This window comes from Conger conger, chromosome 3, assembly GCF_963514075.1.
Source record: "Conger conger chromosome 3, fConCon1.1, whole genome shotgun sequence".
In the NCBI taxonomy this organism is placed as follows: domain Eukaryota; kingdom Metazoa; phylum Chordata; class Actinopteri; order Anguilliformes; family Congridae; genus Conger; species Conger conger.
In genome coordinates, this window is record NC_083762.1 from 63,031,241 (window position 1) to 63,046,458 (window position 15,218).

The 15,218-nt window shown below is 44.3% G+C and overlaps 1 protein-coding gene across 2 annotated transcripts; it reads right to left on the bottom strand.

Annotated features, from left to right (window-relative positions):
• Positions 1 to 318: 318 nt before the first annotated feature.
• sik1 (salt-inducible kinase 1) lies at positions 319 to 12,128 on the bottom strand. 2 transcript variants are annotated; one of them, XM_061234239.1, is made up of 14 exons: positions 11,838 to 12,128; positions 11,027 to 11,249; positions 10,676 to 10,792; positions 7,998 to 8,061; positions 7,558 to 7,719; positions 7,307 to 7,431; positions 7,004 to 7,127; positions 6,557 to 6,783; positions 6,149 to 6,289; positions 5,903 to 6,010; positions 5,477 to 5,702; positions 4,909 to 5,166; positions 4,519 to 4,717; positions 319 to 4,411 (listed from the first exon to the last, which is right to left on the bottom strand). In XM_061234239.1, exons 2-14 carry the CDS (start codon positions 11,177 to 11,179, stop codon positions 3,955 to 3,957), a joined length of 2,361 nt encoding a protein of 786 aa, XP_061090223.1. In that variant the 5' UTR covers positions 11,180 to 11,249; positions 11,838 to 12,128; the 3' UTR covers positions 319 to 3,954. The 2 variants fall into 2 exon arrangements, with proteins under 2 accessions (XP_061090223.1, XP_061090224.1); XM_061234240.1 differs by lacking the exons at positions 10,676 to 10,792; positions 11,027 to 11,249; positions 11,838 to 12,128 and having other exon boundaries at positions 7,558 to 7,821; positions 7,998 to 8,057.
• Between the last annotated feature and the right edge of the window lie 3,090 nt (positions 12,129 to 15,218).

Genomic DNA, 15,218 nt, shown 5'->3' on the forward strand with positions numbered 1-15,218 from the left:
ACAAAAGAAAACCAGGGCTGGATTTAGATTTTTTTGGGGGCCTGTGTTGATGATCCCTGGTCTACAGGGACTGTATAAAATACAGAAGGTTTTTTCCACATCTGTTTGAACTAATCTCTCACCAAGGCCAAAAAGTGGATTCCAAGCCAAAGCCCTGCAGCTACTGCTGTACAATGTTCTCTTTAAGTCATATCTGTGAAATCAGAGAATCATATTTTTTAATCCCCTTAAAGGGATTGCTGACGTCCTTTGAATATTTTTAATTAAGAAGGGTCATTGAGATTCAGGTTCTAAATTCAAGGGTCAATACAAGTTGAATGTTTAAGAAGTGATTTTTTAATTCAAATAAATACCAACATAAATAAAACCATCATACACACACCAACATCTTGCACACATACTTCAGTCAACTTGCATATCAGAAGAATAAAAAAATGTAATTTTTCACATATCCCCATGAAAACAACAAGCTTTAGTGTTTCTGACAGTTGTTCATCAGTCAAAACAGGGCAGACAGACAACTCTAAATCCCACAAGTGAAAGATGCAAATCTCAGATGGGAACTATATTTCATAATAAAGTGCATTTCTTAAAACAGCGATTTCAAATAAAATATTACAACAGGGGATCTTTTCGACCTCTGACCATGAGGCTGGAAATGTTTTTTAATTCCGTCTTTTCCATGTGCTTTTTTAGTCTTTTTTTAGACTTGGCCGACAGCTGTGAGTAACCTGTCCCAAACCTGGACTATCTTTCTCCTGCATCTTCACACTCATTTATTCTTATCATTGGATTTTGTTCAGAAGGCACAAGCAGTAGAGGTGAGCCTGATTAAGCCGACACAACACTTTCCTTTTCTCTTTGAAAACCTGACGAAATTATCGTGGAAGACTTAATAAAAAATAAAAAAACTGCCACTGGAAATAATGTGGTTCAATAATAACAGGACATTATTGTGAACAAATGACGAATTTAACGAATGATAAAAGGTATGACATGAGAGGAGATGCAATCGTAAACAAAAAGGTGGCATTGTGAAAAGGACTCATCAAATAAATAATGCTGGCAACACTGCTTGTTTTAAAATAAATTATTTTAAACAAATACAACGTAAGTAGTCCCGCACAGTTGTATTGCTATGAGTCAACCCTTAAAAAAATAATTTACAAAACTGAAAAAAAGGGTTTAAAAAATGACAGCTATTTCCTCCCACTCGATCAACCAAGAGCAGCCTCTTATCACTCTTGAGCTAGTACTGAAAGTGGCATTATAAACCAGTCCTGTTCCCACATCTCCGTACAGCATGTTACATTCTGTACAATGACGGGACTACCAGCAGCATTGCATGAGTGCATCACCAGATCACTTCTCTTTGGCTTATTGTAATACTGCCATTTTGCTACAAAGCCAGCAAAGACACAAAGGCAACCTGTGTCATTGCGAGAGAAGCAGCAGGAAATTTATGGTCTGGGACAACAAGTACCTCTCCCTAAGTTGGTTCCTTTACTATACATATAGTATATATTTACTTAGATATTATAGTATATATACTTCTATATTATACAATTAAAAATAAAAGTGGTAACAATAATAATAATAACATCATAATTATTGTCAGCATATCAGAATGAATCAAGTACAATCATACAAAAAATGCAAAAAACCAAAACAAAACAAACACAAGCTCAAAGAACTTGCCAATAGTTTCCTATAATCTTTTTTTTTCTCTTGGTTTTTCAATTTCAACATGAAATATTGCACACATCCCAAAATCTTTGTTCTCCCTGTGATAAAAGACTGCTTCTGCCAACAAGTACCCCACAGAAAAAAGGAAAGGAAAATCAGGGGAATGGGGGGGATTCAAATACTTACTGCTGTAGAAAATCATAAAACCTGAACTATTAATTATTACAGAATATCACCTGAAAGTATGCTGCCTTATCACATGGGAAATCATTCAATTTGACCTTTATGAAGCAGTAACTAAAACTGAGGATGAACTGCAAATACAGAATCTTTACTCTGTTAAAAGACTGAGGTTTTTAGACTACTCGGCCTGGAGTGTAAGACTGAATTTAACCAGATCAAAAAGGACAAGACCACACGGAGGAGGTAGTGATATGAGGAGAAAACAATTTGCTGAAAAACATGACTCAAATAGTGTCAAAAGTCACAGCCATGACAATTATGCATCTTACAGCCATAAACATAAAGAGACTGGATGGCAGAGCTACTGCTTACCTAAAAGCAACAGCAGTAAGCATGCATACAGTATCTGGGAAAATAAAACCTGGAAGAAAACTATCATGAAAAACTTGCTGGTGCCATGGTAATTTCTAAATTCAGTTACGAGAAACAGCAAGAAAACACATAACATATTATAATATAACTCCAATGGTACCTATTGTAAGAAAAGATGTGAAGCTCATCGATGAGACCCCATTATTGCCTGTTGTGCTTTCATTAGCAAGCTAGCATATCCTCCAGGCGTACCACTGACTTTCTTTATCTTTGAGCCGCAGAGCTTAATTTTTCTCTTGTTAGCTTCGGTAATAAGTCATTTCAAGAGCTTTAGTTATTAAAAGGATGCTAATAATTCTGCTACTTTTTAAGTTTTGGAAACCCTGGATACTGCATGTTTTCAAGACTTTACCCTGTAAATACGGACAGGGTGGGGACCAGAAAAAAAAAAAGCTTTGGTCTTTTCTAAAAAAGTCTGGGGTCTCATTTATAAAACATCTGTGTGCCCGGATTTGATCCTGAATTCAATACATCTTAAGTGAAAATGGATGATGGATAATATTTTTCCAATCCCCTCACGCATAGTAATGTACTGTTCAGGCTTTCTGACTATACACACATCAGATTTCTTTTTGTGGAAAGCACTGTGGTGCACAATATTGCGGGGTTCGTTAACTAGGCTATTGCAGCCATGTACGTAAGTTTAGGGGGAGACAGGAAGACATGTCACCACCAATACTTTCATATGGATTGGTCCCAAGACTACCTAGTATGCTTGTGAAACTTTACGTTTCACTATGTGAGGTGAGGTGGTTCAGCAGTGTGTCTCCCCAAAGTTGAAATGAAACCTGCACCTGTGATGGCAGCAGTTGCTGTTAACATTATCGAGTGTGCAAACCTTTATGAAAAATAGAATAAAAATAATAATTATCAATATATTTATGATTTTAAAGCTTAAAATCATGATTGCACAATTTTAAGGAGATTTCTGATTTATAAACGGGTCATGCGTATGGACATTTTATAAATTGTTCTCAGAACATTTTAGGAAATGATCATACGCTCACATTTAGGATGAGTTCCAAGATGATTTTATAAATGAGGCCCCGGGTCTTTGTCAGCAAACCCATTTTCTTAGGAAAACTAGGTCGTTCCTACATTGATACATTTTTGTGAAAACAAAGAGAAGGGGAAAAACAGTTTTTTCTGAATATGTCAAGTGTGTATCCAGTAGACTGCCAGTTCTTATTTTTTCAAGCGAGACCAGTTACTCCCCACTGTCCCTTGACGAGAGGTCTCTGTCCCAGTCCAGTATTGCTCTTCTGAGGACATAGCATGGACTGAGGGCCCACAAAGGACTTTTGTTATTGCTTGTTTTGGACAATACACACACTACATGTACACACAAACATGAATGTGGTTCATACGAACGGTTAAAGAATTTTTCACTTGCTTCTTTTTTTGCTTGTACTTCATACAGCTACTGTAAATGCTGAATTCAACAAAGACACACCATCAGCTTCGATTTGCGTTTTCGTTTGATGCTGCTGTTGCCGGTGCAGACTAAAAAAAGCGCCGCCTGTATCTCCTCCTTGCACTGCTGGCAACAAATTGGTTCAGCAAAGGAACTGCATGTCCCTCAAGGGTACTGTTTTGACGTCTTTTTGAGTTTCTCTCTATTTTACTTGCTCTCTCTCTCACTCTTTCCCTCTTCTACCGGACCATCACACAGCTGTTGAGCTTCTGTTGTCCTGCGGCGGGGGCCCCAAGTTCCTCCATGTCCAAGTCTGTAGCTGGGGCGATGGCCCCCCAGCTTCCCTGGTTGTGGGGCAGGAAGGTGAAGTAGTGCGGGGCCTGGGGTTGGGGGTGCAGCTGGGGCTGGGGGCTGATGTGCAGGCGGGCCTCCAGGAGGTGGGCCGCCGTGGTGACGGTAGACAGAGTGCAGGCCGGGGAGAAGGAGGAGCAGGAGGAGGAGTTTGGGGGCTGCCAGGTGGGGTGCTGCAGGCCGAGCGGGGCGAGGCCTTGGGGTGGGGGCTGCTGCAGCTCGGCCAGGAAGAGGGAGGGGCCGGCAGGGGGCTCGGCGAACAGGGAGGCCGGGGAAAAGAGACTGGATGATGGGGGTGAGGGCTGGAGCGTCTGTGTCTGTGGCTGGTGCTGCATCTGAAGCATCCTGCGCAGACAGAAGAAACCGGTACAGGGTCACACTCCCAAACACGCATGGGTAACCAGAATCTCCCCAAAAAGGGACTGCAGAGACAAAGAGAGGCCTGTCCTCACCTCTGCTGGTGAAGCACCTCCTCCAGGAGGCTGCGGCCTGAGGAAGGGGCGCAGAGGCCCGGACTCAAGGAGCCACGGCTGCCCCTGGGGCAGGGGGGTGGAGGGCACGTCTGCCTGGCCAACCCTTTGATCTTGTTCAGGCCCAGTAGGCCTTTGGTGCGAGTGTTCTTCCTCAGCTGTTGACGGAAAGCCTTCAGACCTGGGGAGGCGGAGAGAGAGAGAAAGAGACAGAGAGAGAAGAGGGTGTTAAAAGTCTTTCCTTCTCGTGCCATCTGAGGCTAAGGCCTAACTCAGAGATTAACCCTACTGAACTATCTGAACTATCATACCCTCCCATGGAGCACCATGACAAGAGTCATGTCATGTCATGTCATGTCTGATAGACCTTACCTTGTGTGAGGGAGGTGTCAGAAGCTCGCCGGCCCTCCTGGAAGTTGGCTCCTGGCAGGCTGCCCCGGGCTTGGAGCAGCAGGGTGGAGGACTGGGTGAGGGGCGTCCCAACGGGGGCCAGGGTACCAGGCCCTACTATGGAGGCCAGGAGGGCCTCTGCTGGGGTGGACAGGCCTGGGCTGCCCGTAGAGGATGAGGACTTCAAGCAGCTGTCTGAGGAAGCTCCGTCTGAGGGGCTGACAGAGGACACCACGATACCTGGAATGGGAGGGGGTGGAGGTGAGTTTAGGATCCCAGGAAAACAGGACCGTTCAGGGAAAATATCATCCACACTGCGGTTGCCCAACCCAGTTCCTGTCTCGTATAATTTTCATTTCCACCCTAATTTGGCATACCTGATGGCACTAATTAGCAGCTCAATGAGATGTCTAGCTGTTGAATGAGGTGCTCATTGTTAGGGTAGGATTGAAAACCTACAAGATGGTAGACCTCCAGGAACAGGGTTGGGCAGCCTAAATCTAGACTAGATCATAATGCGCATGCGTGCGTGTGTGTGTATCACACTCACAGGGAGGGTTGCACTGGTGAAAGCGGGCAGAGACCTCCGCCAGGGTGTGTCGGCGGGAGGTGTTGCTCTGCAGGTGGGAGGGAGAGAGGGTCTGAGGCCCCTCCTCCTCCTCCAGGTCGCGGGGTCGGACCTCCTCGCTGATGGTGGTCTCCAGCAGGCTGTTGGGTGAGATGGAGCGGTTCTGCAGAAGCCCGTTCAGGTTGGCTTCCACCGGAAAGACCACGCGCTGGAGAGGGAGAGGAAGCTCACGTTAGCCACGTCTCTCTCTCTCAAGGACTCAGGGGGGACACACAGCTGGGAGGGAGGGGGAGCTGGCTGCAAATTTGGAAGGAGACACAATCCTTATACACTGTCAAAATGCATTTGAGGGGAGTCATGACGTGAGGAGGAGATTGCTGATATGCCAATGTGTGTATGTGTGCTCACCTGGAATAAACCGCTGGACTCGCACTCCATCTCGGAATGTACAGGGGCGCAGTGCTTAGCCGGGAAGGGAAAAGCCGTCCTGAAGCCGTCCGTACACTCTGTGATAACCTGGGACAGACACAGGAAAGGGCCCATACATCAGACTCCATTTTGACAAGCAACAGCCACAGAATGTGAACATGTCAGTAGGGCTGAGGGGGCACAGGTGGGGCTATGGGGGATACAGGTAGGGATATTGGGGCTCACCTCCGGGGCGCAAGAGTCAGACGCACTGCGGGGCCACGGGGCCCAGCCCCCACACTGGCGGCTCACCCGGTGCTCCTTCACTCTCTCCAGCAGCAGGTAGTAAATGGCAGAGAAGTGGTTATAGCTGCTATTCTGTAGAGACTGGAAAGACAAGAGGGGAGCCATCAGTTTTACAATCCCTGAGTTTTCTTTTTCTTAAGTGCTGCATGGCCTGGGAACTCCTTGGGGATGAGCTTTAGAAACTAAACAAGCAACTTTCGAAGAACCTTTAAGGCACATCTTATCTCATACACCAGCTAATTGTGATGACACAGGGACTGCATAAAAAGCAGACGGGGAAGGAGATCCTAATTGGCTGCAATGCTGGCATGGCTGCTACAGTGACTTGCCCCTTCCCTCCCCCCTCACCTCGATGGTCCTCTGCCGATCGATGCCCAAGGTCTGCATGATACTGAGGACAGGCTCGTTGTAGTCTCCCAGGTTGGAGTTGTAGTCGGTGATGGAGAGGGAGACTGAGAGGGCCTGGCGGGGGGCCGAGGGGTCGGCCAGCATCCAGCGGTGCTGCTTGATCTGGGCTATGGAGATGCGCTTGGCCGGGTCCACCACCAGCATCTTCCGGATCAGGTTCTCGCAGTCTGCCAGGAGGCAAAAGGCAGGTTGGCTTTGAGTATGGGGGAGGAAGACCTTGGTGCGCTGTAGTTTAGAGTGAGAGGAAAGATGTTTACGTGGCCATATCTCTGCGCAGGAAAACCTGCCTTTCTTTCTGGAGTTTCAGGAATGTGCTATTCAATGGGTCAGCTGTGTGTATGTGTGTATCTGCAACATGAGAGAGATGACGGGGTCTCCTGCACATACCTTGGGACATGAAGAAGGGGATTCGGAAGCGGCCCTCAGTGACCCTCTGGCGGAGGGCGGGAAGGCTGGCCCCGTCGAAGGGCAGGGATCCACACACCAACACATACAGCACCACTCCAAGACTCTGAGGAGGGGAAACAGTCCAAAAATTAACCATCGCTTCTAAATCTCCTTCGTCTCTGATTGGCATTGTTCCATCCCTCCCCCGACCAGCGGTGTATTACTAAGTTGAGACACCCTCCCTCCCCACTCCGACAAGTTAAACTGCTTTAGCTGCTATGCACCAGGTTCCCTGGTCCTTACCCAAATATCCAGTTGCGGGCCTTCATACTCCTTTCCCTCAAAGACCTCTGGAGCCGCGTAGGGGGGACTCCCGCACCAGGTAGACAGGGGTTCCCCCGAATTGTAGAAGTTCCCAAAGCCAAAGTCTAGGGGTGCAGGGGGTTGGAGTAAAGCAAGAAAAAAAGATTTTATGGCCCCACTCTGACAGTAACTCTCACAGTACTCTAACACAGTAGTTTGAAAGGCCTGAAGACACTGGCCTGTCTGCCTACCTGCCAGTTTGATGTTCATGTTTGCATCCAGCAGCAGGTTCTCAGTCTTAAGGTCCCTGTGTACAATATGGTGCCTGTGACAGTAGTCCACTGCCGTCAGGATCTGCCAGAACTTCTTCCGTGCCTCTCCTTCGCTCATTTTCCCATTGGATGTCAGATAATCTGCAGTTGAGGAGAGGAACAAATGAGATTCCTGTCCATTCAACCATTGCTCGAGGCGGAAATGAGAAAACCACCGTCTCCGTCATTAGGCCATTATTTGCACTGACAAATTAAAATGAAATAAAAAAGAAGAGTGAGATCAAATATCACCTGCTTTCATTCCACTAGCATGAGAAGCACCTGCTACTACATGCCCTTTACAATTGAGGCAGTGCTCCACCCAACTCCCGGGCAGAAAATGCTATTAAACCAATGGGAAACTGGGAGCTTTGACTCACCGAACATCTCTCCGTTCTTTGCATACTCCGTCACAATGTACAGCATGTCTTTTGTCTCCATGACCTGAAAGGCACAAAATAAAGAAAATCTGTCAGTTTTTTTCCACCTGAATCAAAAGCCTTTCTTCACAGGTAGACAGAGAGAACCTTACTGACCACCCCGTTTTCATTAAGATACTAATTTGTATTTCTCTCTCTTCCTGCTGAAACAGTTTCCTGTGTGTTCCATAAACTTATCTCTCATATGTGATGACCTGAGTCTTCCATGATTTGCATTATTACACAGCAGCATTCACAAGCCAGATCCTGTACTCAACTCCTTTATAGTAGGATATGGATACAAGCCAACAGGCCAACACAGCTCATCCAACCTATTGTTCCTTTACTAAAAACAGGGCCCCTGGGTTTCCCATCATTGGCCTCTCCAACATCCTATCCGCTTCCAGGGAAGAGCTAACAAAAATCTGATCCCACTGGCCGGAAGCATGATTCCAAAACCGGAATTTGGCAGTGCCGAGAGAGAGTTTAACATTTTCCCTGGAATTCCCCAGGACTTAGCAAGAATGAAACTGCCATATGAGCGTCACCAGGCCCATTAGGGGAGAAACATACATGATATCCGAATCCGCAAATGCTTACACAAAATTTGGTGTTAAAAAAGGCATACAATTAAATGAACTGGACCATAGTAAAAGGCCTGTTATTTACCACGCACAATTGACAGTTGCAGGTTATTTCTGAAGAAAGGGTAGGTACAGAATGTCTGGGACCGAACAGGAAAACGTATTTTTTATTTGTATTTTTTTACACGGGCTTAGAAAGCAGGCAGTGTCGAATGAATCCAGTCTGCGTCACAGTTAGGATTGAAGCTCGGATACGATAAGTGCCTTTCCAGGAATAACAGATTAATTGTTGCCACATTAGTTTTATAATAGCACCCTCCCCCCAGCCCCAAATACAGGAATAACGTCAGAAGGGTACGGCGTTTCAACAAGGAGTTCTCAGAATAATTAGCTCGCTGCAGACTTCAAAGCCACACCAAAAAGACAGTTTATTGTCTTGGTCTTTTCCTTTACTAAGGTTTCAGATACTCAGCTTGCCATCACGCAGCAGAGAGCCCTCCCTGACTGATGCTAATGTACTATGTTATTGGAAAAAAAGGTCAAGGGGGTTAACCTCTGGATTGCTGCTTTGCTCCCCCCCCCCCCCAATTCCTGAAATCCCCCCAGGAGTGCAGGGGAACTGTGCGTGACTGAAAATAAAGACATGCTGGGTGGGAAACATACGCCTGAGACAAACGACTTGACCTTATGTGGACCAAGGTCACAGTGTCTGTAAGGAGAGGGGAGAGAGAGAGAGAGAGAGAGAGAGAGAGAGAGAGAGAGAGAGAGAGAGAGAGAGAGAGAGAGAGAGAGAGAGAGAGAGAGAGAGAGAGAGAGAGAGAGAGAGAGAGAGAGAGAGAGAGAGAGAGAGAGAGAGAGAGAGAGAGAGTTTTGCCACAGGGGACTCATGCCCGGTTGCTGGTTATGTAAAGTGCCTTTCATATAACCTAGCTTTGTTAGTCAAATCTATAACTGAAGCAAAAGCACAGTGTTGATTGAATGGCAGCTTTAAAATATTTTCCCCTGGATTCCTTGGCAAGCTCTCTAGAGTTATATCCTTTGGTGTTTGCACCAGCAGCAAAGGTGATCTGGTCTACTGGAGAAGCAGCACCCATAACACTGTTTGTCCTCCCACTCACTTTTTTATAGGGGCCATTGCCATTAGGAAATACAGAATTTATGTACAGAGGTATAACAAAATTCACTCAATGAACATCTGGGAAGACATAATTAAACCTTTGACTCAACTTCAAACTCAATTTGAAAGTCTGCTTTGTGATATGAGACCAGTATTATGAAGCATTATCCCACACCCCCACACATCGCACCAGTTCTAATCTATGCTTATTTTCCAGTATTTTGGTTGTGGCCAGTTTTGCATTCTCAGCACTCAGAGTATTAAATTCAACAAACAACAGGTAATCGCCAAATGCAAATAGAAAAAACAAAATATGCAGGGTGTTCCCAAATACCCGATCATTGTTGTAATTCTTAGGCAAAAATCGGATTCATTAATTTAGAACTCAGGGGGGCTGGAGTGTAGAACATTATGAGCAGGTCTTCACGTGATTGGTCAAGCACATTGCATTGACTCGTGACTAATTGAGTTGAGCCTCCTGACCAATAAGTCCCAGCTCATCCCTGATCACTGACGGTCTATGTCTTACGCAGAAAACCTGGGAGAGGTCAAAAGGGATTGCCCTAATAGTTCTTCAATTATAGAACATCCCAGGACAACATACATAGAAGACAGACACCTTACACAGAAAGCACGTGCAAGTACTCTATCACGACTGCTTTTGATCTAATTCGTCAGAAGTTAGTCAGCCCATCGTAGAACGCTATCTGCCCATGTCTGTCTTAACGTTTTCTGTCAGCATGTTCAAGTAACGTTCTTTGCATTTAATTAATACCAACTCAGTGGATGAGGAGAACACAAGATTCGCATTTTCGTAGCGGAGCGTCTTTATATTTTCAGATATTCCTCCACACTATAGGCTTCAGAGATTTGCCCTGTAATTCCTTGGGTGGACAGACAAATACAATAAAATAATAGAACATAGAGCAAAGCCTTACCTGATAAAGCTTGATGATGTGGGGGTGGTTGAGGAGTTTCATTATCTGAACCTCTCTGTAGATCTTCTCCAGGTTTGAGGAGTTCAGTCTTGTCTTGTCAATTATTTTTATGGCGACCTGTGGGGAACGGACAGGACAAGTTGAGGTCTTCATCATATGGTTTGTAGTGTTTCAATGTAAAAAAAATTTTTTTTATAAATAAATGCATATATGAGGAATGTAAAAATATCCAACAGAATGCACAAATAAGCAACATGAGTCTAACTAATGTCTAAGAGGCTTTAAAACCGTCGAATGTTTTAAAATGCACAAGGGAAAAATAAAGCAAAAAAAACTGAACGCATAGGCTACCTGTGTTTTTGTGACTTTGTGCCTGGCCAGTTTGACCACGGCGAAGTTTCCTTTCCCCAGCGTCCGTATAATCTCATAGAAACCGACCTGCAGCGGCCTGCCATGGGGCGGACTCGACTGAGACCCTGGGCCGCCTTCCGACATGATCACCATGCTGGTAGAATGTTCTTTTGTCTATGTTTTCCAACGGGGTCCTTTTGTTTTCGTTAATATCTTTTTACGCCTGTTTGAAACAAGGGTTAAAGGAACGTTTAGTCAGTTTTGTGGGTGGCGTGTAATAATAATACTAATAGGCTACTACTACTACTACTGGTAATAATAATAATAATAATAATAATAATAATAATAATAATAATAATAATATGCTATTATTAATAATAATGTCCCGCTATACTAAATAAGGCATAGACTACTAAATTGCAATGACAATGAATTGTGATGACAGATTCAATTACGGACAGAAAATGACATTGCTATTCTGACTCGTCGGCAGTTGCCTAGTTTACCAAATAGGCTACTGAAATTAACATTTCCAAAAAATAATTTGAACTTTAAAGTACATTTGTTTGTATTTTTGTATGTATTCATTTTATTCTTTAGTAAGATAAATCAAATACAAAAACCAAAAAGCTTGTGCGCTATTGTATTGTCGCTTATATCCTAAAGTGAAAGTTGAAGACAAAACACATTTCCCACATTTTACTTAAAAATTGTTTTTAGAGATTATTTTTGATTACTCTCCCTCATTACCCACAAAAGCCAGAAACATAATTATTAAATATTATGTCAAGCATTCTCTCAGACCACTTACCTTAACAGGCATGTGGACCCCAGCTTCGTCTACGCTTGTTTTATAATTGTCTTCAGTTCATACGACAGCAATTCCATGTGAAAAAATTATTTTAAAACAATAGCTTTGTGCATCGAATGGGACTTTTACGTGTTTGTAGAGACACGCTTTATGAATACGCCGTTAAAAAAGTGAAACTATTTACAATGCATTCCGTCTGCCTGTATCGTGTTCAGCACTTACTGTGCGTTCTGCTGGCATGCAGGGAGCTACAGTCTGATACTCTGCTGGGGAACTCCACCCCTCCCCTCTTCCATAACAAATTGATACCTACCTCATTAACGTCACATTCGCGTCAGAGCTTCTAGCAGGGCGCAAGGCCGGGCGAGCGCGCAAGGCACAAGTTGCTGGGCAACAGTGCGGCTCTGCCTGCTCTGACGCGAGTGCTGATGGAGCCGTTGCTTGGAGATGAAGACGATGACGCCAATCCCAGAGATGTGTCACCACGTGATTTTTCCTCTCAAGCTGTTATTGTTGTGAGCTGCTCGGCCTATGCCTGCTCCTCCTGCTGGAAGGCATTTGGCAATTACAAAAAAAAAAAAAAACCGTTTGCTCCGGTTTTCTTACTTGTAGTTTTAACTGTTTGAAGTATCTGCGAGGATATTGGACAACGCGGTCTTTGGATTCGCAGCTGGCTAGCGTGAAGACATGCGCCCTTGATTTTAAGTGCGAGACTGCGGTTCTCTGTATATTTGTCCGTGGCTGCGCCCGTCCGTAGTGTACGCGGGCTTTTCTATTTCGGAACTGTGAGGTATTTTTCAACATAATACTAAATTATGTTTGCAACATCTTTCATTCATTTCGTTTTGGATGCTCACCATCACTTTCTCAGATTGCAAAACATATTGTCACTTTTTCCATCTCTTCACGAAATATACAATGGTTAACGGCATGGTAATGATAATGGCATTTCATTCATTTCTTCACAATTTATTCTTTGCATTGTTTTGTATCTGGTGCAGTCTTTTCCATTACTGTGACATACTTGGCCATTCAAAAGTCCATCAGTTTGTATTACTGTATTACTTGTATTACTCCTGAGCCATGCACATAGTCACCCCTGTGGAACAGCATTAACGTAGCATATTGATATGCAACAATGCACTAAGGATCTGCAGTATTTTGAAATCATGCAAATACCTTGTGCAATTACCAGAGTACAGTGGGTTAACGTTCTCCTGCAAATCGCTCCAACTACAACACCCCCCAGCCCCCTCCGCCCCCCTCCTTCTCCACAGGGACAGTAAAATTACAATGCATTTCATTCACTCTGACCTCCCAATTATCTCCCATCAATATCAATTTACAGATTCCTGATGCGCGTCACCATCCACGTGCACACAAACAAAGCATTCTGTGCCTGTTTCTGTTTTCCAGACAAGAGGGTGAGTATGTTTATGCCCAGGTGGGAAATTAGAACATTTTTATTAGCCTCTCCATCCCCAGTTTTAATAATCCAGAGTGATTACCCCTGTACCCACCCACCCCCTTCCACTGCTATACGATGAACTGACACCACTACTGAAAGAATCACTTGTCCAAATAATGTAGTAAACTGTAAAAAATGATTTAATTACAATCTGAAATGAACACATATACCATGCAAGGACACTTATAGAGATATTTGACTTATTAGGAGCAAACCAAAAAGGGGAAGAAGAAATGGCTGTAATGTTTGTTTTTGAATGGAAAGAATGCATATAAAACCATATCAAACTTTCTCAATGAAAAAGTACACTCACAAATTAAAAGTTTCTGGAGGAACTTCTAGGGAGGCCTCAATTTGCCACACCTGCAGAACCCCTAGAGGTGCCTCTAAGGTTGAAGAAATGTTCAGGGGTTGAAAGGCACCTAAAGAAATCTGTTATGTCTCATAATAAAAAAATAAAAATATAATAATAATAATAATAATAATAATAATAATAATAATGATACATTCATAATAAGAACAACATTGCTAGTAACCATGCAAATAATGTATTGTTTACAGTATATAAATCCCAGACTTCAAGCAGCCCTAAGATGCTTAGGAGAACCCTTTTTAAGACGGTATCATTTTCAAACGAACAAAGGTTCAAATATGAACTGGTGACAGAGGAAGGGTTCTTAAATTACCTTTAAGGGTATGTTGATTTTGTCCCCAAAATGGCTGCCATGATGTGCTGGCAACTCAAATTACCATGTGATCTGGCCCAGATAACACACAAGTTTCAACGACCCGTCCTACGGATGGCAGGGTAAACTTGTAAATAGGAAAAGACACAGATTTCTCAATTTGAGCACTGTGACTGTGGCAAGATCGTGAGAATGGGTGAGTAAATTCTGTGCTTTACCCAAGAAGGACAAAAAGAGATCAGCCCACGCTTGTGGATGGGCTCATTCTATGAGAAGAAGGCAGCTGAAAAACGGAAACACCTGCCTAACACTGAGAATGTCAGGCAGCCCCACCTGACCCTGTTGCCTCCGCGCAGGTTTAAAACTCCAGTGTTAAAGGTCGCGTCTGACTGTCAGGAACGCAGCGAGAGAGAGAGATGTTGCGCTTAATTATCTAATGTCTCTTCAGCCAAGCCCCTCCGTGGTGCCCTTGTCCACTGTAGGGGGAACACGAAAACCAGAAAGGCCCTGTGAAAATGGGCAGCGACACGCGTAACGAAGCGCCGTTCATGACCGATGAGGCTGCAGGAGTGCGTGCAGCAGTACAGGGTGGTACGGGACGCGACAGCTGCCAGTTGACCACTTGTGCTTCATCGGTCTGTGGGGAAGGTTGAGAGGGATGAGGGAAGGATAGTGACAACACCAGGAAGACCTTGCAGGTCAGTCGGACAGGACAATGCCTGACCCGGAACAGGAACATTATCAAGTCCTTCGGCAATCAGCACAAGAAGTTCTCTTTTGGCAGTTTTTTCCCATTCGTTCCCACAATGCATTGCAAGCGCAGCGGCTTAATTCCAGACATGACGAGCGCAGAACAATGCTGGATCAATCCACGGCCTGACAGGTTCCTGGGGAAGGCTGTGCGTTTTGTGTCTCTGTATGAACTTTCAGCCATGAAGCACAATGTTATTCTGCCAGACTAGTTTTTGGGATATGGAAATGTTTGTGAAAATGAACAGGTGCTCTGGGCTAGATTTGACAGTTCAAAGATGAAAGGTGCACAAGTAGGACAGGGTGCAGTTGCATCACTCTGGGAGTAGGTTAGTGGTATCCAGTTCTTATGGCTCCGTTTTGACCTCAATGCGAATCAGATGACATGCACTAGCTTATTATCTTCATGGCTACAGTTTCCACCCTGACACTGTGGAGAACAGGTTCAGGAAAATATTTTATTCATTTATTTTTCTA